This window comes from Colletotrichum karsti, assembly GCF_011947395.1.
Source record: "Colletotrichum karsti strain CkLH20 chromosome Unknown Scaffold72, whole genome shotgun sequence".
Lineage (NCBI taxonomy): Eukaryota > Fungi > Ascomycota > Sordariomycetes > Glomerellales > Glomerellaceae > Colletotrichum > Colletotrichum karsti.
Genome location: NW_024065972.1, coordinates 84,389 through 109,249, shown reverse-complemented (window position 1 = coordinate 109,249; position 24,861 = coordinate 84,389). Strand labels below are relative to the sequence as shown.

The following is a 24,861-nucleotide window of genomic DNA, read 5'->3' as shown; positions in this document are numbered from 1 at the left end:
CCCCCCACCCCCCCCCCCCCCCCCCCCCCCCCCCCCCCCCCCCCCCCCCCCCCCCCCCCCCCCCCCCCCGCGCACACTACCTCACTCAATATTAAAGCGTCCTGCCGTTGACTCGAGAGTCGCGTTTTTGGTCTCTCTGCTTTCTTGTCAGTCAGTCTGGTCACTCTCTACCTATTCAGCTTCGTCTTTTTGGTCGTTTTCCTCCTCCTCCCCTACTCCTCCTCCTACTCCCTCTCCCGTCGAAGCAGAGCTCTGGTAGTTCTAGCAATTACCTCCGTCTTTGCATCTTTGGGTTTCTTCGTGTCCATTTCCTTCTAGTTGGTTGCTCGCATTGCGTTTGCGTTGTATTGTCCGATACCACAACCAATTCTCTTCTCACATCCTTTTTTATTTTTGCTTCTTATTTGTTTCTTCATAAGATCCGGGATCTGTAACTTTTTCTTCCCTTCCTTTCTTCTTCCTCTCCGACACCTCGACGGCAACTCGGTTTCTTCAGAACCATTACGATCACGGCATTTTGCAGCGATATTGACTGAACTCGTCCGGACACGCAAAGCAAACAAGACTCTTGGAGATATTGGTAATACAGCATTCTTTCCCGACACAAGAAGACCTTTCGGCTCGGCGCACACTTTCTCTTCATCCGGTCAGCTAAATCCGGCAAGTTGATTTGAATCCGCTGCTACTGCTGCTACCCTGGGTCGACGACACCACCACCACACCACGTGCGAATATCGTGCATCAAGCCAGCTGCAACTAGACGGTACCGGCACACCAGTCACGCGCATCTCGCCCAATAAAGGGATTCGAGTTATTGCATCTTTTGCTTCGAATCTCTTGAAATAGAACGAACGACTCTGCGCCAGTCATCATCGTCAGCATCTGCATCTTGCTGCACCCGACACTCCACGCCACGCCACGCCACGCACAGTTCGATACCTACCTATACTTTTGGGTCTTCCAGGTTCCTGGGTTAGGTTCCCTTAAGGCTTTGAAAAAAGGCACTCCGTTCTCTCAGGTAGCAAGGACCTGCATGCTGCAGTTCGTCAAAAGGTGTCATTACCTCATCTTGTCTCGACTCCCTATTCTCTCTTTCCATTCACCAACCGAAGGTAGCTTACCTTACCTTACTTAACCTGCCCCTTCGCGCGCTAAAGCCAAAGTAAGCGAGCGACATTTGACTGCCGCCAACCGGTAGTCCGCAACCTCCGGCCGCTCCTTCTCCCTGGGCAGGTTCCATTAAGGTATCCATCCTTCTCACACACCTCGGACCCTGGACCACGCCAAAAAACCAAAACCCGCCCCACGCCCAGTGTCACTCCGTCGCGACAAAGCCGTCGCTCGGCCTTGGTTTACAGGGTTCGCATTGTTGCAAGACACCCCAGGCTATTATTACCTACCCGACATCTTAGCCTGCTATCGCTGTCGCTGTCGCTGTCGCTGTCGATACACGTCGCGGCCACAAGTCTACGGATACCACGTCGACATCTCCGACACCACGACGACAACCACGTCTTACCCGGTCTTAGCTCGCTTCCTCCCCCTAACCCCCGTCGCGGAGAGCCACTATTCTTGACCATGTCAGGCTTCGTTTCCTCACCCACCGCCCTGCACCCCGCCCTCAGTAATCCGCTCCCGCCGCCGCCGCCGCCGCCGCCTCTGTCTCTTCTTCACTCTTCTTCGGAGGCAGTTAAAACCTCGCTCTCCGACCGGCCCAAAAGCTCTAATGCCGCTCAGGGCTCCAACCAGCGTCAGCGTCCATCCACCTCTTCTTCCGAGTCCGCCTCTACTTTCCTCAGCCAGTCTCTGCCTCGCAATGCCGGTTCTCTAGCAGAGTCTTCCTTCCCAACCGAGCTCGTCCAACGCGGCAACGCCGCAGACGCTGCAACTGAGAACCCGTCCTCTTCAACAACTACTTCTACTGCTGCCGCATTTCCCGAGCTGCCTCCTCCGTCGCGGTCCTCGCCTGCGCATCACGGCCACCCTTCCAAGGGCCATCGCCGTAACGCCCCTTCACACGAGGTTCCCCGCCAGACTATTATGAAAGCGTTGGCTTCCGTTGTCCGCAGGAACAAACCCGAGGCCCTTTCTCTCACAGGCATGCTGTCCGCACAGGGTGGAGTTGATAACCGACCCGCCACATCTTCGTCTCAGAAGCTTGCCGACGCCCTCAACGAGCTCGCCAACCGCAACATGACTCCCACCACCGCTCTGCCTTCTTTACAGTCTCCGTGTTTCTACCACAACCGCTTCGACGATGCCGTCAACATCGACAAAGTACTCGAGGAGATCAAGAACGACGACTGCATGTCTCACTCCAGACTTGTCCAGACCGCCACCGGCGTCCGGGAGGTCTCCAAGCAGCTTCAACGTCGCCCAATCAAGCGTGCTGTCCGCAACGTCATGATTGTCACAAAGGCTCGCGACAACCAACTTGTCTACCTCACAAGAGAGCTTGCTTCTTGGCTGCTGCGCACTCCTAGGTACGGTTCCGATGTCGGCGTCAACGTCTACGTCGATGCCAAGCTGCGCAACTCTCGTCGCTTTGACGCCAGCGGCCTCGTCGCCGAGAACCCTGCTTTCCAGGACATGCTCCGCTACTGGACTCCCGACCTCTGCTGGAGCCAGCCCGAGAAGTTCGACCTGGTCCTTACTCTTGGCGGTGACGGCACCGTTCTCTTCACTTCCTGGCTGTTCCAGCGCATCGTTCCTCCCGTCTTGTCCTTCAGCTTGGGCAGTCTCGGCTTCCTCACCAGCTTTGAGTTCGAGAAGTACAAGCAGCATCTGGACCGCATCATGGGAGAGGACGGCATGCGTGTTAATCTGCGCATGCGCTTCACCTGCACCGTCTACCGGGATGGCGCACGAGGCGAGGAAGCTGAGGAGGGCGAGCAGTTCGAGGTCCTCAACGAGCTGGTCATCGACCGCGGCCCGTCCCCCTACGTCTCCAATTTGGAGCTCTATGGCGACGATGAGCTTCTCACCGTTGTTCAGGCTGACGGCTGCATATTCTCGACCCCGACCGGCTCGACTGCCTACTCATTGTCCGCTGGGGGATCGCTGGTCCATCCCGACATCCCCGCGATCCTCCTGACACCCATCTGTCCTCACACGCTATCCTTCCGCCCCATGGTGCTATCCGATACCATGCTGCTCCGCGTGTCCGTCCCGCGCAACTCACGTGCTACGGCTTACTGCGCTTTTGACGGCAAGGGCAGAGTTGAGCTCAAGCAAGGTGACTACGTTACTATAACGGCGTCACAGTACCCCTTCCCAACCGTCGTGCGCACCCAAACCGAATGGTTCGACAGCGTTTCCCGCACTCTTCGCTGGAACACCCGCGCCGCCACCCAGAAGGGTTTCGATTCTTCAGCCAATAGCCTTTGCCCCTCCGAAGACGGCAAGGACGACGAGCCTGAGTGGGATATCGACACTGACTCGGCCTGCTACGCCAGCGAAGATGGTAGCATCAGTGCGAGTCCATTGAGGAGACAGATGAGCCTGTTGGGCATGTGATTTCGTTTTTGGGGGCAAGGAAAGAAAAACAGCAGGGGCATTGTCATCACCATTCCCCGACGATTATTTAACGGCAAAAGGGCACTCCCTCAGCCCTGCATCGGCCCTCCTAAGCGACGTGGGTTAGACGCATCTTGTTTTCGTTTGCGCCATTTTGATTGATAGATTTGAGCGATCTGAGCATGGAAAGACGCATGACGCACGTGTTAAGGGCAGCCAGAACCAGACCGGACACGCCAGCACGCGCGCGACTGAATACTAGAGCAATGGACATCGCTTGGTGCGGTTCCAAGCATAGCATATATCATGGGTGAGTCTCGGGGATTGAGACACCTTAGTTTCAGAGTGGAGGGAGAGAAGATGAATGGAACCATCCTCGCTTTCAGAGAGTCCACAATCCACAACTTTCTCTGCTAGCTAGTAGAAGTGGTTCAAGTATAAATAACTTTAATTACCCTGCCTTTGACTGCCCGGATCTGGTGCGTGCATCATGTGAACTCCCCCTCCCCTCCCTGCTCTAGCCTCTTCATACTCATCGTCTTCACTTCTGCGGAAGCTATTTCGATGCAAAGTGGCTCATGCAATGGGCCGCATTTTGTGAAGAAGGGCATCAGACAAGACCATCTGTCGTGAACCGCCGCATCGCAGGCTGACAATGTGGACAACAGAGAAACAGAACTAAGAGAAATCTTTGTGACTCCTCCAGGGGTTGCCTACAAACGCTATTTATACCTGAGCTACAGATCCCCTACCTTCAGGTTGTCCGCTCTCATGTCAACATTTTGAATCTAATGAACCATGCAAATCGTCTCTCATCTATTCGACCTACGCGCATGGGGAAAAAGCCAACATACTGGCAAGGCCAGAGTAAAACACCGTGTTGAAACTAAGGCCTCGTATCAACAACGTACACAAACACTCGCGGAGGACTCTCACGAGGAGTCCTTTTCAAACGTTTAACCGGCATGCCTGCGCTGACGCCCGTTGTCGGTCTACCTGTCTCTGATTTCACATTTGACTTGTTCGCCGAGGCGTCATTAAGCTTCAGCTGGTCCAACAACATACAACAGCAACGACGACAGCAAACATCCGGACGCAACCCACTTGCAGAGCCATATCTACAACCATATCCAACGTACCCAACCAAGCATGCGTCAACCCAACATGCAACTGACACGAAATCATGACAAACATCGCCACTCAGGCCGTCGCCCGAGCCTCGTCTCCCAATGGCCGATACCGTCCGGCTCTGAGCAAATCGCTTGTTCCAAAACTCCATGATATCTGTCATGAGACTGCCCCTCCGCAGTCTGGCATAGGCGTTTCTGCCGCCTAGACTGGAGGAATTGCCACAGGTAACCTTTCGTCTGAAGGTGGTCGTCCTGGCCGGTGTGGAATCACCCATGTGCCGAGCCATCATCTCCAATTTCCTTGGCTTAGCGACAGTAGTCCCGCGATGCAATCCATGTCTCCCTTCTTGCTTGGGCTGACCTCACCGCGCATGAATCTCTCCACTTCGTCCGTAGGCTTTGGTGATTGTGCATCGTCCTCGTCTTCGAAGATCGAAAGATCCTTTCCGGAGTCTCGACGGCCCATTGCCGGCATCGTCCTGGCGCGATTACCACTGAAGATGACCGGTCCAGGGTGGTCCTGTAGAACGCGTCCCGTCCGCCTCGCGTTAGGCTGGCTAGCTGTCGTGGTGGGTATTGGCCTTCGGGGCTCTTGAGACGATGGAACCCGCCGCGAATGTCCTTCGTCATCTGGAAGCCAGTTCTCCTTATCAGAATCACCCGACGGAGAAAGGAGCATGTTGAGCTGGAGCTTTCTTGGTTCCGTCTTGTGTACGGGTCCATTAACGCTCTCGACGACGTCTACCAGCGGGGTTTGTATCCTGGCCGCGCTCGAAGACGTCCGACTCAGCTTCGGTTTCTTGGCTTGCTGCGATCGAGTCATCGATCTGCTAGCTGGGGAGTTCCGCTTGGAATTGTTATTTTGAAGAACACCGCTGGTTGAGCGCAGTAGACTAATAGCAGCAACAGCAGAACCGTTAGACTCGTTCTCTGCCTGTGCAGTCAGCTCATCACGGGTGTCCGCGTCGCAGCACAGCTCCCATGCATGAGCATCTCGAGATCGCCCCCGTGACATCGTCGGTGGCAGCGAGTCGGTCAGAGCCGATATAGGAGGCAAAGTCACGCTAGGCAGTGCGCTGTGACTCCGCTGAAAAGGCCGTGACCTGACCTGTGGTAGACTCGAAAGATCGGAGAATATTCCGGTGGACTGAAGTCTTGGGGGAGACGCCTCGTTAGAGACCAGCTCCGCCTTGCCCTCGAGAGACAGAGACAGGCGCACGTGTGACTGAGGAGGGGGGAGAATGGGCGCTGCGGACGCGGTAGTTTCGGCGGAAGACGGCGGGCATTGACCAGATCTGCAATATGTGAGTCGAGCTGTGGCAGACGAAGAGCCACACGGGTCGTACCTTGGTGTGTCGTCTGCACTGCGGTTGAGCGTGGACGGCGTAGAGAATGGACTAGCAGGGTTCCAGCGATTGGACAGGAATCCGATGGAGCTTGAGAAGGAGAAGGATGCGGACTGAGGTTGAGATGCAGGGCCTGACAGTTGAGACGACGGAGTTTCCAAGGTCTTGCATTCCGTATTCGTGGTGCTGATAGACGGGCTGATGGTCCGGGGTGCCTCAACCGCACCCACGGCTCCCGTGTAGGCGGGCTTGACCGGAGTCTCCATCGGCGGAGGGCCGTTTGTGGAAGCGCAATCCGCCGCGGGCGACGTCGTCTCTTCGGGAAGTGAAGAGCTATAGGCCAATGGATCGGAGGAGAGGGGCACCATGCCACCATTGCGGATAGCAGCAATCTCTTGAGCAGAGAGTGGACGCGACTTGCGTCTATCATTCTGACGACGGTTCTGGAACCATATCTTCGTGTCTGGTTAGCAACTGGGCAGGCCAAGACCGGAGCAAGGTGGTAGATTTACTTGAACCTCCTTCTCGTTGAGGGAAACGCGCTTCACGATTTCCAGACGCGCCGCCTTGTCTGGTTTGGCGTTTGCAAGATAGGCATTCTCGAGAATAGTCTTGTCTTTGGCTCTAGAGACCAAAGTCAGCATTTGGAACGCGATTACGCGACCCAATGGACGCAGCCAGGCCACCTACGCAGTCCTCTTCCTCTTTCCTTTTGGGTGCCTCTCGGGTTCGGGATGCGACACGTCTGTCGTCGGTGTTGTTATTGTTGTTGATGGCGAGGGCTGGGAGGGTTCCGAGGTGAGCTCTGTGGTGAAATGCTCGAGCTGTGAAGACGAGTCACTCGAAGACGGGGGAGAGTTCGTCACGGCAGAAGTCGATACCGGAGGCGAGAGGTCGGAGGCGGACATGGTGGTAGTTAAGCTTGGTTACGAACGAATGGCGATCATGGTCCGGGAGGGACTGGACTGGCGTATGTAGGTGGAAACACGACACGATACTGCAGGAGAAGAAAACAAAAGAGAAGTCGAAGCCGATGTCAAGTGATGCACCTTCGCAAGCAGGAGGAAGAGGGAGAATGACGAAGAGAGGTTCAAGGAACGAGCGAGGTGGGGAAGCAAAGCGTCGAGACACGACACGGCGCGGTTATTCGTAATTAGGTACGGTGAGGTACGGTCTGATGCGGTACAGCACCCTTGGTGTTGAACACACAGCGCGTCTGGGCCCGACTTAGGCAAGGTTCCGCCCCATATGCAGGCGCTAAGACAGGTACATCCGCGGTACCTGTCCCACGGCGCGATCGCGGGCACGAGTCCCCACAACCCACCGCGCACGAATTGGATCTCCCAGCGTGAACTGAGGACCTGTGCTAATTGATGTTGATGTACCTTACCTTACCTTACCTTAATTACCTTCCACGCAACGTTGGTAAGTCACCTTGCCTACCTACCTTGCCTTGCTTACCTAGGTAGATACCAACGAATAATAAGTAGGTAGGTAGATAGACGGGAGAAGAGACAGCAGGTCGGGTAAGTAGGTAGGTAGGCAAGGACGACACGGAGGTACGCAGCGCTGTGCTAAGGTAGGTAGGCAAGTGCCTTTGCCCAATGCTCGGACCAGTCAAGTCGCGTGTCTGTTGTCAATTAGGAAATCAAACAAAAAACATTAGATTTGGTCTCCCCGGGATACACCACCAGCAGAAACTGAGTGATATCCGTGTTAATTTAAAGTGTTCGCATTGTTTACTCCTGTAACCTAGACTGGGATTGAACGTCGGCCCGGTGTTCGTGAAAACATGGAGTCACTCTCGCGACAGCGCCAAGAGTAGAATGCATACGACTGCATTGGACACCTCTTCCTCATACCTCTAATTACCTAGGTAACCCTGAAGATGATTCACACATCGTTCTTTGAACACAACCTCACGGAGAGTTTTGAGCAGCCCCATGCTAAGACGTCTAGTCTCAATGACGATCTATGCATAGGGCACATAGTTAGCCGCAGTATAGTTGGTCCTCTCTCGGACTGATAGACCCTGTCTCAATCTGCTCTTCGCCAAAAACGCGTCGCAGACCCTGGTCTGCACATGGTGAAATGTCCCTCTTGCGCCTCTCCGGTTGTTTTCTGGTTCTCCGCCCCCCGGGCCCGTCCCCAGAATTGGCTTATTCCGCTTGCAAAGCGCGCGTTCCAATGGGTCTTGTTCACTCGACTTTCCGGTGCATGTAGAATACAGCGGCGCCCGCCAAAGGTTGGCACCCATCATCGTCCACTTAGGCTGCCGAGCAGATTCGGCGACGTCCGCGCAGAAACCTTCGACTTGAAGGAAGCATCGTCGAATGAGGTTTGGACTTCTGCACGGAGAGTAGGGAATTCCGAACTTTCACCATCTCGACGTTTCTCTTGGGACATGGGTACGAAAACTGCCATTGACACCGCACTCCCCCATCTCCGTACCTCGCTAACTATGGAATTGCTATCTAATTACATGCATACGTCGTGTCGTCTGCTATGCCTGGCACGAAGAGTATGAGGGGAAAAGGCGGCCCTCGACACCGTGATCTGGAGCGTGAGGACTCAGTGTTCATCTTGTAAGGCGTCAAACTACTCAAAGTATGCTGGCCGTCTAGCAGCAAATGTAAGGCCCTCCCATCCTGCTCCGAATCTACCAAATGAACCGGCCGCGCCGTTTTCTACCATGATGGCCATGACCAGCAGTCGCCGGTCTGCGCCAGAGAATTCCGGTTCACGATGCCCTGTTGGCCACTCCGTCACGCGGTTGGACCATCATCCAAGTCTCGTTTCTATCTTTACAAATCCTCGTCAGAGAGCTCGCCGGGCAGGGGCATGTTGGCAGCCTCGTCCATCTCCTTGCGGTACTGCTCGAGGAGCTTTTCGTCGACCTGGGCGGTAGGAGGGGCCAGAGCCGGCGCGGCAACGAATTCCTGTTGATCTGTCAGTTTTCACATATCGCCAACGGCTTCACGCAAACAAGCTTACCAGAGCGGGGTTGCCGACGAGCTTGCGCGCAAGCCAAAGGAAGGGCTTCTCGAAGTTGTAGTTGGACTTGGCCGAAATGTCGTAGTACTGGAGGTTCTTCTTGCGGTGGAAGGTGATGGTCTTGGCCTTGACCTTGCGCTCCTTCACGTCGACCTTGTTGCCGCAGAGGACAATGGGGATGTTCTCGCAAACGCGGACGAGATCGCCTGTGGGTTTTGTGTGAGCCATGCTGATCGGAAAGTTTTGATTCCGTTGGGATTGGCGAATATCGCTCGTAGGGTTTTTACGTACGGTGCCAGTTGGGAACGTTCTTGTAGGTGATGCGGGAGGTAACGTCGAACATGATGATACCGCACTGGCCGTTGATGTAGTATCCGTCACGGAGACCACCGAATTTCTCCTGGCCAGCGGTATCCCAGACGTCGAACTGGATCTGACCGAAGTTCTACGCAGGCTTGAATTAGGATGCTTGATCGACACGAAGCGGGGACAGGGCATAATTTTTCCCCCCGACGGGCACTTACGGTGGTGAAGCCAAGAGGGTGAACCTCAACACCCAAAGTAGCCATATACTTCTTCTCGAACTCACCAGTCAGGTGGCGCTTGACGAAGGTGGTCTGTTTTTTGTCAGTAAGGAACAGAGAAGTCAAAATTGGCGGCATAGACCGGAACAGAGACGATTGAACGGCCGAAATGAGGAAGCAGGCGCAATGCTGATAAGGACGCTGGGGAACTCTGAAAGAAAAGGCGGACTGACCTTTCCGGTACCACCATCGCCGACAAGGACGAGCTTGAAGGTGGGTGTCTGCTGAGCGGCAGCCATGTTTGCGATCGCTCGATGATTTGGCTCGGTGCGAGTCTGATATAACCAAGCGGGGCTGATCGAGGGGTTAGCAGTCGGCGCAAACAAGAGAAAATCGTATCGGTCGAAGACGGTCGAAATGAGGCACTGGGCGGGAGGGTGGCAGATATGCCGTGGGAGCGAGCGAGGCTTACCGTAGAGAGACAGCGAAAACGGGCTGTTGGCGTTTGACGTGTAGAAATCGTCACCGACTGATCGACTTTGGGGGGGTGTTGTTTTTGAGGATGGCGGGGAGCTTGCAAGGAAGCCGTACTTCTTAAGCGAAAAATTCAGTCAGGCAGGCCAACGGAGTCGGGTAGGCACGATTGGGCTAGGCGGCCTGTCACGTGCATGGCTGTCTCCTCATAGCGGGGCCCCTGTCAAGGCCCTGCCAAAATGTTCGTGCAGTACCTTACCTGGGCTACCTATCTACATTAATTAGCGGGCAGCCACGCAGGACGACCTGCCGGCGTCCTACCTCGTAGAAGCCCAGAGGCACAAGAAGCCAAAGCCAACACAGAAGCGAACTGGCAAAACACACCATCCCAGCTTACACATACCTGGCGCTAGTCGCAGTTCGAATCTATTCAACAGGCAGGCCCACTGGCCTGTCACTGTCAGGTTGCCACTCAGCATCGAAAGCCACGAACGATCTCTCCGTTCCATTCATTACCCCTGGATGGATTTTTATTCTGTACTACCTTACCTCAGATACCCGACGAACACGATACCTAGGTGTGGAAGGATGCGAGCCCGACCTGCGTAGTCATTTTCAGTACTCCAGTCCAATGATCTTACTGGTCATTGTTTGCTGGTTCCTAGCACTCTGCTTGATTATCTGGTTGCCTTCGGTTCATCTCCTTTCTCATTGGTTGATATTTGACAGGCAGCAGAGACGCTCTCTCCATGAATGACTGACATCGCAGCCTTACGATCCCTCCCCGGTATCGTCGTGACTCAGTCATCTTCTTCTGCGTTTTGCATTGCGATTCGTCCAGCCAGAGAGAAAATCCTCTCTTTGTCAGGCTGATGTTCCACCACCACTGCATCTCTCAAAGGGGCAGGATATGACAGCCCAACAAACCTCTGCCGCCCCAGTTGCGCGTCGGAATCAGAGTAAGCTGCAGTTCCTGTCGCAAGCTTGAACCAGGACGCGAAACACGCACCAGCAATGGTTGCTTGAGACTTGTCAGCGCCATATACGGCCACCTAAGATTATGAGAATGATCCACTTACACCTTCGTTTCCTTGCACACATTCGGCCACCTTCTTAAGATTGTCGTGGTTAGAACAATTGACGTAACCAAAGTTGCGAATCTCGTCCTGCGGCTTCAAGCCAGCGGTGTCGGCCGGGCCCCCAGGCACAACGCTGTTGACCTTGGCGAAAGGCTCCTGCAGCGGCTGGGCCGGGGAATGGCCCGCGAGCAAGCCGGCATTGCCCGTCGAAGGTGAGATCTGAACTTCGTCGTTCTCTTGAAGACTGGCGAAGTGCTCATGGAGATGCTTTTCAACCAGAGCCATGAGATCTTTGTAGTCGTTGCGAAGGTGGATGATGCGGGCTCTGGTGGTGCGCACTGCCGATTCAAGGTTAATCAGCTAGACCGCGAGCTTGCAAGCAAAAGTGGTCTACCTTGCGCAACGTCGATATCGGCCCGTGGAAATCCATCTCGAGTGGTGAGAGGAGTGTTCATGTCGACTCCGTGCTATTGAATCGGTCAGATAGAGCTCTTGACCGAAACACCGCGGCAAGGGCGTCCGGGGTTCTCAAATACAGAATCGAGTACTGCGCCCAAAGCTTTGAGCTCAGCCTCCGTGTCGTCCTTCTTTCTCTGTAGCTCAGCAAAGGTCAAGCGGTTGAAATGGCCATTGGTTGAGGCGTTGGTACTCGGGCCCGAAGGCACCGTGGGAGCGTGTATGTTATTCATCCTGAGCGGCAATCCCATCGTCGTCGGTGAGTACCGACGAATCGTAGGCCGTGGCGCACAGTCGATATTCCCGTCTTCTTCGCTGGGTTCATACAGGCCAAGTCGTGTGCGTTATCAGGCCTTCTTTCTTTCAAATCCCACTTAGACGGTCCGTACTGCCCCTGCCCCGCGTTGGCTACCTTAACGTAAGGTAAGGTAGGCAAGGTATGTAGGCAGAAAGATGACGGATGGGCTCCTGGGCGGCGATTCTCTGCTGCGGGAGGCAGGCGGTCTGGCAGAAAGGAACCTGGAAACCTTGGGCTGGGAGGTGGTGTGGAGTCTTACGATGACAGCATCAGCCGAGACATGCTGACTAAGGTAAAGCAAGCAAAGAAAGCAAAGACGTCCGGGACAAGATAAGATAACGACCTGAGGCCAGACGGGTTAGAACGCGTCCTGAAGCTGGTTCAGCTCCGGCTACGTCTTCAATACTGTGCCCAATTTCAAGCATCCGTACCGACGTCGCATCACTTCGACATTAGTTCCTCCTTTCCATCGCCTCGTTTAGTAAAGCTTAGCGGCTTGTGTCAATCATGGCGACCGGTGTCGATGCAAAGCTGCTCAAGTCGACCAAGTTCCCGCCGGAATTCAACCAGAAAGTTGACATGCAAAAAGTCAACCTTCAGGTGATGAAAAAGTCTGTTTCTCGCACAACCGACTCGTTCAGTTGCTGATTATTCCCGCTAGATGGATCGCGAGCAAAATTTCCGATATCCTCGGCAGCGAGGACGATGTCGTCATTGAGCTGTGTTTCAATTTGATCGAGGGCTCCAGATTCGTAAGTATAGGCCTCTCCTCCTCCAAACGTGGCCTCGACTTGCTGACGGCCAACAGCCTGACATCAAGTCTCTTCAGATTCAACTCACTGGCTTTTTGGACAAGGACACAGGCCCCTTCTGCAAGGAGCTATGGAAGTTGTGCTTAAGCGCCCAGACTAGCCCCCAAGGCGTTCCCAAGGAGCTTCTGGAGGCCAAAAAGTTGGAACTGATTCAGGAGAAGGTTTGCGAATCTTTGATGACCTTTCAGCAAGCAGTAGCTGACGACAGCTCTAGATCGAAGCAGATCGCGCCGCAGACGAAGCTCGCCGCCGACGTGAAGATGCCGAAAGACGAGAACAAGAAATAAGCCGTTTACGGGACCGCGACCGTGGTGACCGTGGTCGCGGCCGTGGGGATACATGGCGCGGCCGTCGCGGCGACAGAGACTTCGATCAACGAGGCAGAAATGGTGGTCGTTTTGGCGAAAACAGATCAAGGTCACCGGCTCCAAGATATCGCGACCAGCGGGAGAGAGGTTCGTTTCGCGGGTCACAGCGTGACACCTACGTCCCTAGAGACCGCCTTGCAGCTGGTAGAGGCTCTGGTCGTCGACGCGGTGCCTCTCGCTCGCCCTCCGTTGCATCCGCAACCTCGCGGGCTACATCTCGAAGTCGTAGTGCCGAGCGCGGATCTACTCGTGGATCTCTATCACCACCTCGAAGGTCTCGCCGAGACCGCAGCTCATCCGGCAGCCGACCTGCAAGAAATCGATCCAGGTCACCCAGACGGGGTGCTTCAAGTCACCGTGACGCACGACGGAAACGTAGCCCGTCGAGCAGCCGGTCAACCGCATCACCTTCGCCAGGCAGGACAAAACGACGCAGGTACTCCCCGTCTCGAAGTCGCTCTCCAGGCGTCGACAGAAGATCTCGGGGCAGGTCTCTGAGCAGTGCATCATCACGAAGCTCGAGATCCCACAGCAGAAGTCCAAGACTTACCGGTCGCCGAGTAGAGACCCGCGATGAGAAACTTCGGATTAGCTCCCAGGGAGAGCGTCGCGGCGACAGTGCGTCCCGCTCGCCAGAACGTGAGGCACGCGACTGCAAATCAACCGACAGAAGCAAAGAGCACAGGAACCGAAGACGGGAGCTGGACGGCTCAATCGAGCCTAGACGTCGTAATGCGTCATCGGTCTCATCAAGGCCAGGCCTTGACGACAAATGAGGGAAAGTTGATTCCCATTGTCATGAGAACAAGGAACAAAGATGATAAGCTCGAATACCGGCTCTTCTGGTAATGGCTGAGGCTAACCGTCTACGAAGGTCTGCCGACCACAACAACGTGCGATGCCACAAGATGCTTCTGAGGGTTCATGGACGGGACGGGCTGTACTTGGCGCCTAATTTGGTACGTCGACTGTATTTCTCTGGTCTAGCAAATCACGCTGCCTACTTCGAAACCTCGATTACACGTTGGCCCAACAAGCCATTTGATTATGGATCGCCATTCGGTCTGGTCGTCCGGGGAGCATTGGGTAGTTAGCACGCGGAAGAGAGAGAAAAAAGCAATGCATATTTCTGGAAAAAATACTCTCAAATACAAAATCCAAAGATGATCGTTGCAGTCGCCAACCTACTACGTCCGTCTATTCTTGATGCCACAGCAGAACAACTCACAGCGCTGTGGGATCGAAAATCCTCAACATTGTGTTGGTCCAACCCCCTTGCTCGGAGGGGTACAACACATCTGACCTGGTGCTATCACAATTGCTCCAGTAATTGTGACACACGCTGACGAAGCCCTGCGAGTGGCACTGTCTCCTTGATGCCTAGCCTTCTGCATTGTATCTCGCAGTTGCCAGTTTGCTTCCAGACCTTGCCAAGAACGACGACAACTGGGTACCCAACGAGGTCGGCATCCTTCAACTTCCACGGAAAAGACACCTTGCGATCGTCCAATACCGCATCTATGCCCACTGAGCCGTCCGCGGGGTTTGTAATCTCGTCATATGCCCTGGCAGCCTCTTCGGCCAAGTCTGTTGCCGGAACGATGACCGTCTCATACGGAGCGATGGCTCGAGGCCATTGCAACCCTTTTTCGTCTGCCAGATGCTCAACAACAGCACCGATCAGTCGAGACACGCCGATGCCGTGACAGCCCATTTGCATTGCCGATGCCCTCTCCGCCACTGCTTGCACGTCCGAGTCACTGCCGGAATCCAAGCCAGCAGGAATAGAGACAGTCGCACCGAGAGGTTCTGAGTATCGTGTTCCTAGGTGGAAAGTGTGACCCACTTCCAAGGCTTTCCGTGTCTTCAGGATACCACCATCGCAGCTGGGGCATCTGTCGCCCGAACGAGCGGCAAGGACGTTCAGTCCTTGGCCATCGCTGCCCTTCGCGACCGTGATGATGTCTATCTCGGGCATCACTGTGGCAGATTGTAATAAAGGCCATAGTCGTCCTTGCTGATGAAGCAGCTCATCCTTCTTGCTCGCTAACCTGAAGTCCACCAGATTGATTAGCGTTGGACGCCTCTTCATTCTCTCCCCACTCATAGACTCGGGTGCGACAGCCTTTTCCCAGAGAGACATTGCATCATCGATGCTGGCGTCCAGGTCGGGGATGACAGCTTTGACGGCCGGTATGCTGACATCCACGTCATGCATTTCTTCCACGCCCAGCTCACCTAGGAGCTCCCCCGGGTACCAGACGTTGACCAGGGTTGCGTGGTCCTTGCTAATGCCTCGCCAAACCTTTGCTGCGGAGACTTCAGTGTTTGCGGTCGTGATATGTTCAGTAGTGCCTGCTCGAGTCTCTGCAATCTCGGTATTGGCTGTGTAGTCGCAAGCATCACAGGTGATAACAGTGTCCTCGCCAACGGGGGTTGGCAGATGGTATTCATGACTGATATCTCCTCCCATGTCGCCAGAACTAGCCTTCGCCACTATCACTGGCAGCTTAAGAGCATTGAACACACCCTTGTAGGCTGCCTGGACTTGGTTGTAGGTCTCCAAAGCCGCCTCTGGCGAGACGTCGAACGTGTATAAGTCCTTCATTGTGAATTCGCGTGACCTCAAAAGCCCATGACGAGGTCGTAACTCATCACGAAATTTGCGTGCTGGTGTCGCTACGTTAACCTTGAAACCTAAATGATGACGACCGGCGTTGAGAGCTTACTGATTTGATATAGCCGAAGTGGTAATTCCTTGTAGGATTTGACTGTCTTAGCCACCAGAGACGTGATTTCTTCCTCATGTGTGGGCGACAGCAAGTACTGGGCTCCCTTGCGATCCTCAAAGCCGAAAAGCTACAAAGGTTAGTTGCGGCTTCATCTGGCGTGACCGAAAACACAAACTTCCGATCCAAGCTGCGAATAACGACCGCTTCTCTCCCACAGCTCCTGCGACGTTATTGTCGAAAGTGCAACTCTTGAGGCCCCTAGATGATACATGTCAACCAGAAGCCTGATCGCCCAGCTTGGGGACTTCTCACCTAGCTCTTCCATGTAATGGTCAATGACACGTTCTAGCTTATGCTGGACACGTCGGCCAAGCGGGAGGAGATGAAAAATGCCCGGGTGAGACTGGACAGCTGCTGAGTACGGCGGCGCAGATATCTCGGCGATTCTTGATGGCATTGACGTACCTGCCTCAGAAATCCTGCACGAATGAGCTTGTTGTGGGCACCTGTAGTTGCCCAAGTCAGCCTATCATGGATGCCATATGCCGATACTGGAATTACCCTCGTCTTGGCCCGCGGTGATACCTCCGGTGGGAACCCACACCGCGGATAATCGACTCCTCGCTGGTCCAGGATGGTAGCAGCGGACGGATATCTGCAGCGCGTCAGCCAAAATCCTAAATGTCAGCACATGAAAGGCCTTGAACTCATTCACCTGAAAGTGGTTGAAAGGCAGCATGCGACGACGACTTGTGCTCAGAACAGCAGCCCGCGGCAAAGCTGCCATCCGTAATAGCTGCGAAGGCATACTCTCAACGAGGAAACGAGACAACTTAGGTCCGGAGGGAAAGATTAGCCAGGACTGCTTGATTTCTGCTGATACCGTAGTATTCTCGTGGCTTGATTCGGTGGCCCCTATAAAGGAGTACAATCGCCAAAGTTAAAGTGATCTCACCCGAGAGCTGTCGGTCAGTACTGTTGTCGAGTTGGAGCCGCATAGAGACTGACAAGGAGGAAGAAGAGTAGCCTGTAATAGCTCGATCGTAGTGGTTGGACGCAAGTTAATGACGGGATTATGTGGGTGCAGTTGTCCAAGTCTTGTCGTGTGAGATTGGAAAGCCGAAAAACGATCTAATCATAAGAACCGAGCTGCTTGGTTGGCAGTGTGCACTTGCACAAACACCTGATCAACCTTTTCGCGTTCTTCGCGAGGGTTGAAACAGTGTGAGGTAGTTAGTTGGTCGACTTGCCGCGGAGCAGCAAACTGCCATTTCCAGTGATAATTTGGTAGACTGGGAACTCGTAGCTGTAGCTTCATCCAATTGTCTTCCCAGGAATCGCGCGAAGCGGATCCCGTCGCGAGTCGCATGGATTCAGCGCTGGTTTTCATGTAGGGATCGAGGACAAGCCTTTCCCCGTTAGGCCTTAGCGTCACCAATGTGGGGGATTTGAAGTGTCCCACCTTGTACCTGATTCTTTTTTCCCATTTTTTTTTTATCAATTTCCCGTCCGCGATTTTGCGCCTGGCTTAGCCATCCAACCCGTCGCGCCTTCCTCGCCCTACAGAGTTTTCGAGAAGTCGAAACCGGTCGGAGGACTTCCTCATCGCAGTCTTGACAGCCATCTATTGCAACCTCATTTATCACCAATTCCCTGCACCTATCGATAGCAGGAACCACAGCCTCATGATGGCGAAGGACAAGCGACAATCAGCTGGCGGCAACGGTCCTCGACAAGCCCAATTGAACGAGCAGTCGCTCACTGCGCTGACGGCCAAGATCGACAAGAACCTGGGAAGGAACACCAAAGAAGATAACTCAAACAAAAACAAGAAGCGAAAGCACATCTCAGAAGGTCCCTCCGCGAGTCCACGCCAGCGAAAGAAGCAGGCACAAGGACGAGAGGACTCCAGCAAAGACGTAGGGGAAGCACCATCCAAGACGAAGGGAGTGAAGGGCGGTCCCCTATCTCGTGACGCCTTACTGGAGGAAATACGTGCCTTGGGGGGCGATGAGGAGGACCTGGATCTCATTGGAGACATTGATTCGGACCAGGACGATGCAACCGAAGAGAAAGACACAGGTGCCGTCGACAAGAAACTCCAGGGCGAGCTCGCAGCTTTTGCTGCTCAGCTAGGACTGCAGCAGTATCACGAGCAAGTGACTGCCGACGAAGATGATCAGATTGACGAGGACAACGAGGACGACGAAGCTGACGGGAACGACTCCGATGCCAACGAGGTCTTCACCAAGGAAGATACTCCCGTCGAGGAGCCAGCGCGTAAAGAAACGAAAGATGCATCCAAAAAGCAGTTCGTGAGTATGACCCTCTTTCCCACGGTAACCTTACAGTCACCGTACTAACCACCGCCGTTCACAGAAGTTTGAACCTCGTGCGGATTGGCATGGTGCTCCATTAAGCAAGCTCCCAGAGCCTGTCTCGATTGAGCTGGACGGCTACCTCAGCGCTATACATTCTCTTAAGAGCCATGCCCTGAGTCTTCTGGAAGCCGATGCGTCAGCATACAGCAAAAGTGTTTTGGCCTCATCCTCCCGCAAGTTCCTTTCTACGATTATGTCCTCGGGTACCTTGTCTGACAAGGTGTCGGCGCTCACTTTGGCGATTCAAGAGTCTCCTCTCCACAACATCAAGGCTTTCGAGTCACTCCTGGGTCTTGCGTCCAAGAGAAGCCGTGCTCAGGCAATTGGAGCGCTGGGAGCGTTGGTCGATCTGCTGGGTCCCGGTTTGATTCTCCCGCCGGACAGAAGACTGCGGACGTTCCAGTCGCAGCCCGGGCTACTTGGAGCACTTCAAAAATCTTCCATCAAGACTTGGTCTTCTGGACAATCCCTACCCAGCCGGTTGACTGAGGCTCATCTCATACAATTTGCATATGAAGACTGGCTCAAGGCTTCCTACTTCAGAGTCATCCAACTTTTGGAGGTGTGGTGCAATGATGAGATCGAATACTCCAGAACTCGGTCTCTCGATTTCGTCTTCGGACTGCTCAAGGACAAACCGGAGCAAGAGACTAACCTATTGAGACTCTTGGTCAACAAGCTTGGCGACAAGGACCGAAAGATTGCGTCGAGGGTGTCGTATCTCCTGCTTCAGCTCCAGAACACCCATCCCGGAATGAGGCAAATCATCATCAAAGCCGTCGAGCAAGAGGTACTGCTTCGACCTGGTCAGAACTTCAGGGCCAGGTATCACGCTGTAAATACTCTCAACCAAACAATCCTGAGCAGTCGCGAAGTTGGCACGGCCGAAACACTCCTTGGCATCTATTTCGAAATTTTTGTCACTCTGCTGAACAGCTCTGTGCTCGGCAGAGCACTTGGCGACGACCAGGAAGATCAGCCAAAGGCAACTGTGAAGGATGCAGCCGCAGCCGCAGAGCGTCAGACAGCCGACAAGTTGGTCACCGCCGTCCTGACTGGTATCAACAGAGCAGTCCCTTTTGTGTCGGCCCAGAACCCTATGTAAGTGTTGATGGCGACCTCTCTCCATCTAAGACGCTGTAAACTGATATTGTAATGCAGTCTTGAGTCTCAATTGGATACTCTTTTCCGCATCGCCCATTCAACGAATTTCAACACAAGTATCCAGGCCCTCATCCTCATTCAGCAAGTGTCAGTGTCCCGGCATATGGCGTCCGACAGGTTTTACAGGACTCTATACGAATCCTTACTGGACCCTCGCCTCGCCACGTCCTCGAAGCAGGCCCTTTACCTGAACCTCCTGCTGAGGTCACTGAAGGCTGATGTGGATACGCGTCGGATCAAAGCATTTGCAAAGAGAATGTTGCAGGTCCTCAACTTGCACCAGCCTGCCTTCGCGTGTGGCTTGTTGTATGTTGTATTTCAGTTGCGGGTCCAGTTTCCCGAGCTGAGGGCGCTTCTTGAGGAGCCCGAAGACAACGATGAAGAAGAAGCAAGCAAGACATCTATTGAACACAAGAATAGCGAGTCTGCCACAAGAGGAATCGCATATGATGGCCGGAAGAGGAATCCCGAGCACAGCAATGCACAGAACAGCTGTCTTTGGGAGATTATTCCTCCCCTCACGCACTTCCACCCGTCCGTGTCGATGCTTGCAGCCAGCATTTTCTCCGATGAGAAGCAGTTGGCTAAGCCAGACTTGGAGAGTCACAGTTTGATTAGGTTCCTCGACAAGTTTGTCTACCGCAGCCCCAAAGTGGCCGAGACCAGTCGCGGAGCGTCTATCATGCAACCGGTTCGGAACCCGGACTCTGGCAGCATCTGGCTCGCCAAAAAGACAGGCACAGCTCCTGCTACGTCCGTCAACACGCCGAACTTCTGGAACAAGAAGGTCGAGCACGTTGCAGCGGAGGACATCTTCTTCCACGAGTACTTCAAGCAGGCTGGTAGGCAGAATGAGACGGGCAAGAAGGGGGCCACAGCCGCAGCAGCCATTTCTGACGGACAAGATGATGATGCCGAGCAAGAGGATGAGATCTGGAAGGCACTCACAGCCACGCATCCTGATGGCCCGATTGATAGTGAGGACGAGGACCTCGACATGGACGGTTTCGATGATAGCGAGGACGAATCCGACGGCGGGGTCATATTCTCCGACGGATATGATATCAACGACTCTGACGAGGAGATGGATGGTGGAGCTGGCGAGTTCGAGGACGAAGACGACGAGGATGCGAGCGAGGACGAGGATAATGTCGAGCTGTCCGCGCCTCCCATCGAGGAGGACGACGAGGAGGAGGACAAGAAGTCTAAGAAGGGAGGTCGATCATCGAGAAGGAAACTGAAGGATCTGCCAATGTTTGCCTCGGCAGAAGACTACGCTGAGCTTCTCGCGCAGGACGAGGATTGAAAGGGATTCTCGGGGGTCCGAAACTCATTTCAGGTCGGAAAAGTAAAGTCAATTCAATTTCGGTATATCAGAAAACTCAATCACGCTCGCTGCTAGCCGACGACTTTGTTTTACCACGTCTTGCCGATCATGTGTCGAACCACTCCAGCTCGTCGCTGTCGGTGAAAATGGCACGGTATGTCTTATCGCCATCTGGATGCTCTGTCTCCTCAGTGTGGATGCTGTGCAGCTTGGCCGGCTCGTCTCCGGGGACATCGAAAACTCTAATGTGGATGTAGGCAGGCCCAGATTCAGGCAAAGCCGGAATGCGAACCTTGCCAAAGAGATGAACTCCGTAGGCCGAGACGGCAACTCGAACAGCGACGAGGTTTTCAGCGCTGAATCCAGCCAGCTCTTCGTCACTAAGATGCTCCTGTGGTTTTGGTTAGCCCAAAATGCATTGGTTGGGCTAGGTAGGTGGCTCCGGAGCACTCACAACAGCCTGGAAGTACTCGCGCTCGTGCTCTGATGCGGGGTTATATGTCAGTTCCGGGCGTTCTTCTCACCAACCACGCTACCAGATAGTGGGACGGGTTGCGGGTGTTTACTTTGATATTCACGACGTGTAGTCAAAAGCCTTTCCTTGAGCTCGTGCTCGATATCCCTGAAGGCGTTGATGGACTCGGCCTTTGGCTCATGAAGGGGTCCGAGGTCAACTGTTTCCGCGGTGGCCTCGAAGCACGTTAGACAGGGTACCTAGAGCAGGGGGCCACTCATGACGGGAGCACATACCATCGTGTCGGGTCGATTCGGTGTCGATAAAGAATTGCTGTTGTGTATTCTGATGGGTAAGATGTTCGTTTCATTGTTGAACAGATGGCAGCTAGCTGCACATTATATATCACGATCCCATCTTCAGGGGGGGGGGGGCTGAAGCTGAGGGGTTCAAGGCGTAATATTGGCGTACACAACCTGGTAGCCTGACAGAACGACCCCTGAAACGAGACCGGATGGATGCATGAAGATCTCTTCTGCTGTTCGTCTGGCAGTTTCAAGCATGGTGGACAATGAGGGGGTGATGTCATACGACATGGATCTCTACTTGCTGGTGTTCTCTACTCCAAGGCGGGATTGCGTAAGAGGAGGATGGACACGATTATCTACAACCAGAGACAAACTGCGATGGCACGTTGACAGTCTTGCACGACCAAGTTGACGTACGTTGGTCGCTAGATTCGCTACGCATGGTATTCAGTACAGCCCAGTATTGTGGCACCCATAATGAAGAATCAGGTGCTATTTATTCAATTATCAAAGCACAGAATTCAGGTACTTACCTCCATAACTTAGGTGGGTAGGTACCTACCTAAGCAGGCACATTACCTTCCATATCTTATCCATCACTCACCAATGCCTACCTTACCTGCACTGGCCCCCCCTTTCGTCCTGAGGTACCTACTTCAACTCTAAGTCCCGTCGCCAATTGCCTCCGCACACGATACTTTCCGCACCTGGCCTCCTCCCTTTCCGCGAACACACGCCTCAGCCTTGTGTGGTGACGAACGAAAAAACAAATGACGAGAAATTCGTTCGTTCCACTGAGGCGGGCGCTTGCGCACCCTGCAAGACAAAGTATCTCCAACGCACTCGTCTCGCGAGCGTCGCCTCCCGCTTGCCAACAAGGTTTCCGACGCTACCATCCAGGCGTAGGTGCTGGTGAGCTTTTTGCAGCCTTTCATGGTTATGACGAGTGAAGCTCACGTCCCATCCGCAGCTTCCGTCTTACCGCCGACACCACCTCCTTCTCGCCTTCGTAGGGCCTTCGCGTTTGGCGCATACGGACTACTCTTCGCGACCCTCGGGTTTTTGACCGCCGCAAGCCCCCTTGTGCCCGGTGTTTGGGATGCCACACGGAAGCGTTCTGACGAGGAATCATTGCGCTCATACGTCCCCGAGGATGCCGAGGCGAAAGTCATCGACGACTTCATCAACAAGCACCCTCTGGCCGCTGAGATGAGGAAGAACCCAAACATGGCTGAATCCCGACCCCATATGAAATTGCCCGATGCCTTGCGACGTCACAATCTTACAGGTGGCACCCTCTTGGGGCCGGGGCGCATCACAGTCCCTCCAGTCTGCTGGACTGAGAACGGAGGCAAGTCTCTCGTGTCCATATCTCACCTCGGTACGGACGTGTGCGGACATCCTGGCATCGTACATGGCGGACTTCTCGCGACTATGCTTGACGAGGGGCTGGCGCGCTGCTGCTTTGGGGCGCTTCCGCACAATGTTGGTGTCACTGCACAGCTCGAGATAAATTACAGGAAACCAGTTCATGCTGGAACCTACGTGGTGCTGCGAGCGAAGACACTCAAGGTTGAAGGACGCAAGGCTTGGGTCGAAGGCCAGCTTGAGACGCTGCCGGCTGAAGGGGAGGAACCTGTCATTCTGGCTCAGGCCGGAGCGCTGTTTGTCACGCCAAGATTCGCCTCAGTAAGTTCTTGTTATTCTCCAAACATGATATGTTTCTCTTCGCTGACATGATTCCCAGGTTATGGCCAAACTAAACGCAACGTAACCCGCATAGAAATGGTGATGTTCGCTGCATTAAGGTGCGGTTAGAGCAAGCGACGGACGGAGTATTCTAAAGACCAGCACTGTCACGAATCGAATAGAAGAAAGACCTTCAATCGATGAATGCCCATTTTTAGTACCTTAAGAGACAGGTAGCCTTCGGCGCCGAAGGAAAGGTCGGGGTCGGCATGGAGGGCGGGACGGAACGGAAGTCGGTGTTGGCCGGGAAAGGCTACCGGTCGGGACCTGTGACGTGTATTGCCCGCCAAGAATTGGTCCACCTTTAGCCGATCTGACGCCATCGCTCTGCAACGCTTCTTGTGCGCCCCCCCTTTCCACTTCACTTCTCTTTGGTTTTGAGGGACTGACTTGTGCTTCTCCCACCAAGGTACCTTCGAATACTGTGCTACCTTAGTGCCCCTCCACCCCTCACAGCATTAGACGCACAATTACTCCAGCGCACTTCCCACAGCAACCCGCTCGCTGCCTTGAAAACCAACTGAGTCGGTGCCAGCGCGCTCCACGTCGAATGGGCCGCGTCTTGCTTCATGAGCGGGAAGGGCCTGATGGAAGAGGAGAGTAGTGGAGGCGTACATCGTCTTGCCGTAGATAATGTACATTATTGTACATGCGTAATTTACTTGCATTACCTCACGTTACTGAGCTGTCCTGTTGACTTGCGCATATAAATATAAATCTTACTCGCTGTTCTATGTTCGCGCAGCCACAATACCCAGCTCTTGTGTCATCCTGCACCTTGTCCTGCAATCTTTGTCCTTCTCCTACATCTTAAACCTCACCTGAGCAGGCGCATAGTCCAATCGAGGCCCCAAATTTTCGCACAAGATCATTCACAATGGCTACGTGAGTGTCACACCCCGCAGTTCTCGATTTGCTATGTTACCCCGCCATCGCCAGCAACGAAAACTTGCATCCTGCCTTGCATGGCCCATTGACTAACCAAACCTGCTGGCTTCCAACAGCAACATCACATGGCATCCGTCTCTTTCCCGCTCTGAGCGCAACCAGCTGCGAAAGCAGCGCGGTTTCACAATTTGGCTTACCGGCCTCTCCGCCTCCGGCAAGTCGACTGTAGCTACGGCTCTGGAGCAACATCTTCTGCACTTGGGCGTTGCGGCGTACCGCCTGGACGGTGACAACGTTCGCTTCGGTCTCAACAAAGACCTGGGTTTCTCCGAGAAGGACCGCAACGAAAACATTCGTCGTATCGCAGAGGTAAGACGTGCTTCTCTCAGATTCTGAGCCATCATCGTCTGCTTGCTCTAAACTGAAACCCGGTCACTCAATAGGTTGCCAAGCTCTTCGCCGATTCCTCAACCGTCGCTATTACCTCTTTCATTTCTCCCTACCGAGCGGACCGCCAGGTCGCCCGCGAGCTGCACACCCAAGCGAGCCAGGGCAATGACGATGCCATTCCTTTCATTGAAATCTTCGTCGATGTCCCCATTGAGGTTGCAGAGCAGCGTGACCCAAAGGGTCTCTACAAGAAGGCCAGAGCCGGTGAGATCAAGGACTTCACTGGCATCTCCGCCCCTTACGAAGAGCCTGAAAACCCGGAAATTCGCATCAGGACCGACAAGTCTAGCGTGGAGGAGTGCGTGGCCCAGATTGCCGAGTGGCTGGTCAAGGAGGGTCTCATTTCAACCACCAAGACTGCCTAAGCCCTACTGATACACCGGAGGCCGGTGCTGTTTCTACATCTAGCTT

At 54.2% G+C, this 24,861-nt stretch overlaps 8 protein-coding genes across 8 annotated transcripts; 4 read left to right on the top strand and 4 right to left on the bottom strand.

The window, feature by feature from the left end:
* Positions 1 to 1,578: 1,578 nt before the first annotated feature.
* On the top strand, positions 1,579 to 3,516 carry CkaCkLH20_13099 (ATP-NAD kinase; the record flags this gene model as incomplete). Its single annotated transcript, XM_038895810.1, has 1 exon — positions 1,579 to 3,516. The coding sequence occupies one exon, from the start codon at positions 1,579 to 1,581 to the stop codon at positions 3,514 to 3,516; it is 1,938 nt and encodes a 645-aa protein (XP_038738898.1).
* Positions 3,517 to 4,932: 1,416 nt separating this feature from the next.
* Positions 4,933 to 6,900, bottom strand: CkaCkLH20_13098 (homeobox transcription factor; the record flags this gene model as incomplete). Its single annotated transcript, XM_038895809.1, has 4 exons — positions 4,933 to 5,941; positions 5,993 to 6,447; positions 6,505 to 6,616; positions 6,683 to 6,900. 4 exons carry the CDS (start codon positions 6,898 to 6,900, stop codon positions 4,933 to 4,935), a joined length of 1,794 nt encoding a protein of 597 aa, XP_038738897.1.
* Positions 6,901 to 8,796: 1,896 nt separating this feature from the next.
* Positions 8,797 to 11,770, bottom strand: CkaCkLH20_13097 (putative GTP-binding nuclear protein Ran; the record flags this gene model as incomplete). The annotated part of the gene is made up of 9 exons (XM_038895808.1): positions 8,797 to 8,931; positions 8,987 to 9,192; positions 9,278 to 9,431; positions 9,511 to 9,603; positions 9,744 to 10,039; positions 10,912 to 11,005; positions 11,064 to 11,401; positions 11,458 to 11,530; positions 11,600 to 11,770. The coding sequence occupies 9 exons, from the start codon at positions 11,768 to 11,770 to the stop codon at positions 8,797 to 8,799; spliced, it is 1,560 nt and encodes a 519-aa protein (XP_038738896.1).
* A 554-nt stretch (positions 11,771 to 12,324) lies between these two features.
* Positions 12,325 to 12,916, top strand: CkaCkLH20_13096 (PWI domain-containing protein; the record flags this gene model as incomplete). Its single annotated transcript, XM_038895807.1, has 3 exons — positions 12,325 to 12,428; positions 12,479 to 12,569; positions 12,626 to 12,916. 3 exons carry the CDS (start codon positions 12,325 to 12,327, stop codon positions 12,914 to 12,916), a joined length of 486 nt encoding a protein of 161 aa, XP_038738895.1.
* Positions 12,917 to 14,309: 1,393 nt separating this feature from the next.
* On the bottom strand, positions 14,310 to 15,605 carry CkaCkLH20_13095 (prolyl-trna synthetase; the record flags this gene model as incomplete). The annotated part of the gene is made up of 1 exon (XM_038895806.1): positions 14,310 to 15,605. One exon carries the CDS (start codon positions 15,603 to 15,605, stop codon positions 14,310 to 14,312), a length of 1,296 nt encoding a protein of 431 aa, XP_038738894.1.
* Positions 15,606 to 17,414: 1,809 nt separating this feature from the next.
* On the top strand, positions 17,415 to 20,580 carry CkaCkLH20_13094 (CBF/Mak21 family protein; the record flags this gene model as incomplete). Its single annotated transcript, XM_038895805.1, has 3 exons — positions 17,415 to 18,044; positions 18,109 to 19,211; positions 19,272 to 20,580. The coding sequence occupies 3 exons, from the start codon at positions 17,415 to 17,417 to the stop codon at positions 20,578 to 20,580; spliced, it is 3,042 nt and encodes a 1,013-aa protein (XP_038738893.1).
* Positions 20,581 to 20,707: 127 nt separating this feature from the next.
* On the bottom strand, positions 20,708 to 21,618 carry CkaCkLH20_13093 (uncharacterized protein; the record flags this gene model as incomplete). The annotated part of the gene is made up of 5 exons (XM_038895804.1): positions 20,708 to 20,992; positions 21,056 to 21,084; positions 21,168 to 21,291; positions 21,352 to 21,388; positions 21,527 to 21,618. 5 exons carry the CDS (start codon positions 21,616 to 21,618, stop codon positions 20,708 to 20,710), a joined length of 567 nt encoding a protein of 188 aa, XP_038738892.1.
* Positions 21,619 to 22,296: 678 nt separating this feature from the next.
* On the top strand, positions 22,297 to 24,815 carry CkaCkLH20_13092 (uncharacterized protein; the record flags this gene model as incomplete). Its single annotated transcript, XM_038895803.1, has 4 exons — positions 22,297 to 23,052; positions 23,111 to 23,133; positions 24,117 to 24,369; positions 24,444 to 24,815. 4 exons carry the CDS (start codon positions 22,297 to 22,299, stop codon positions 24,813 to 24,815), a joined length of 1,404 nt encoding a protein of 467 aa, XP_038738891.1.
* Between the last annotated feature and the right edge of the window lie 46 nt (positions 24,816 to 24,861).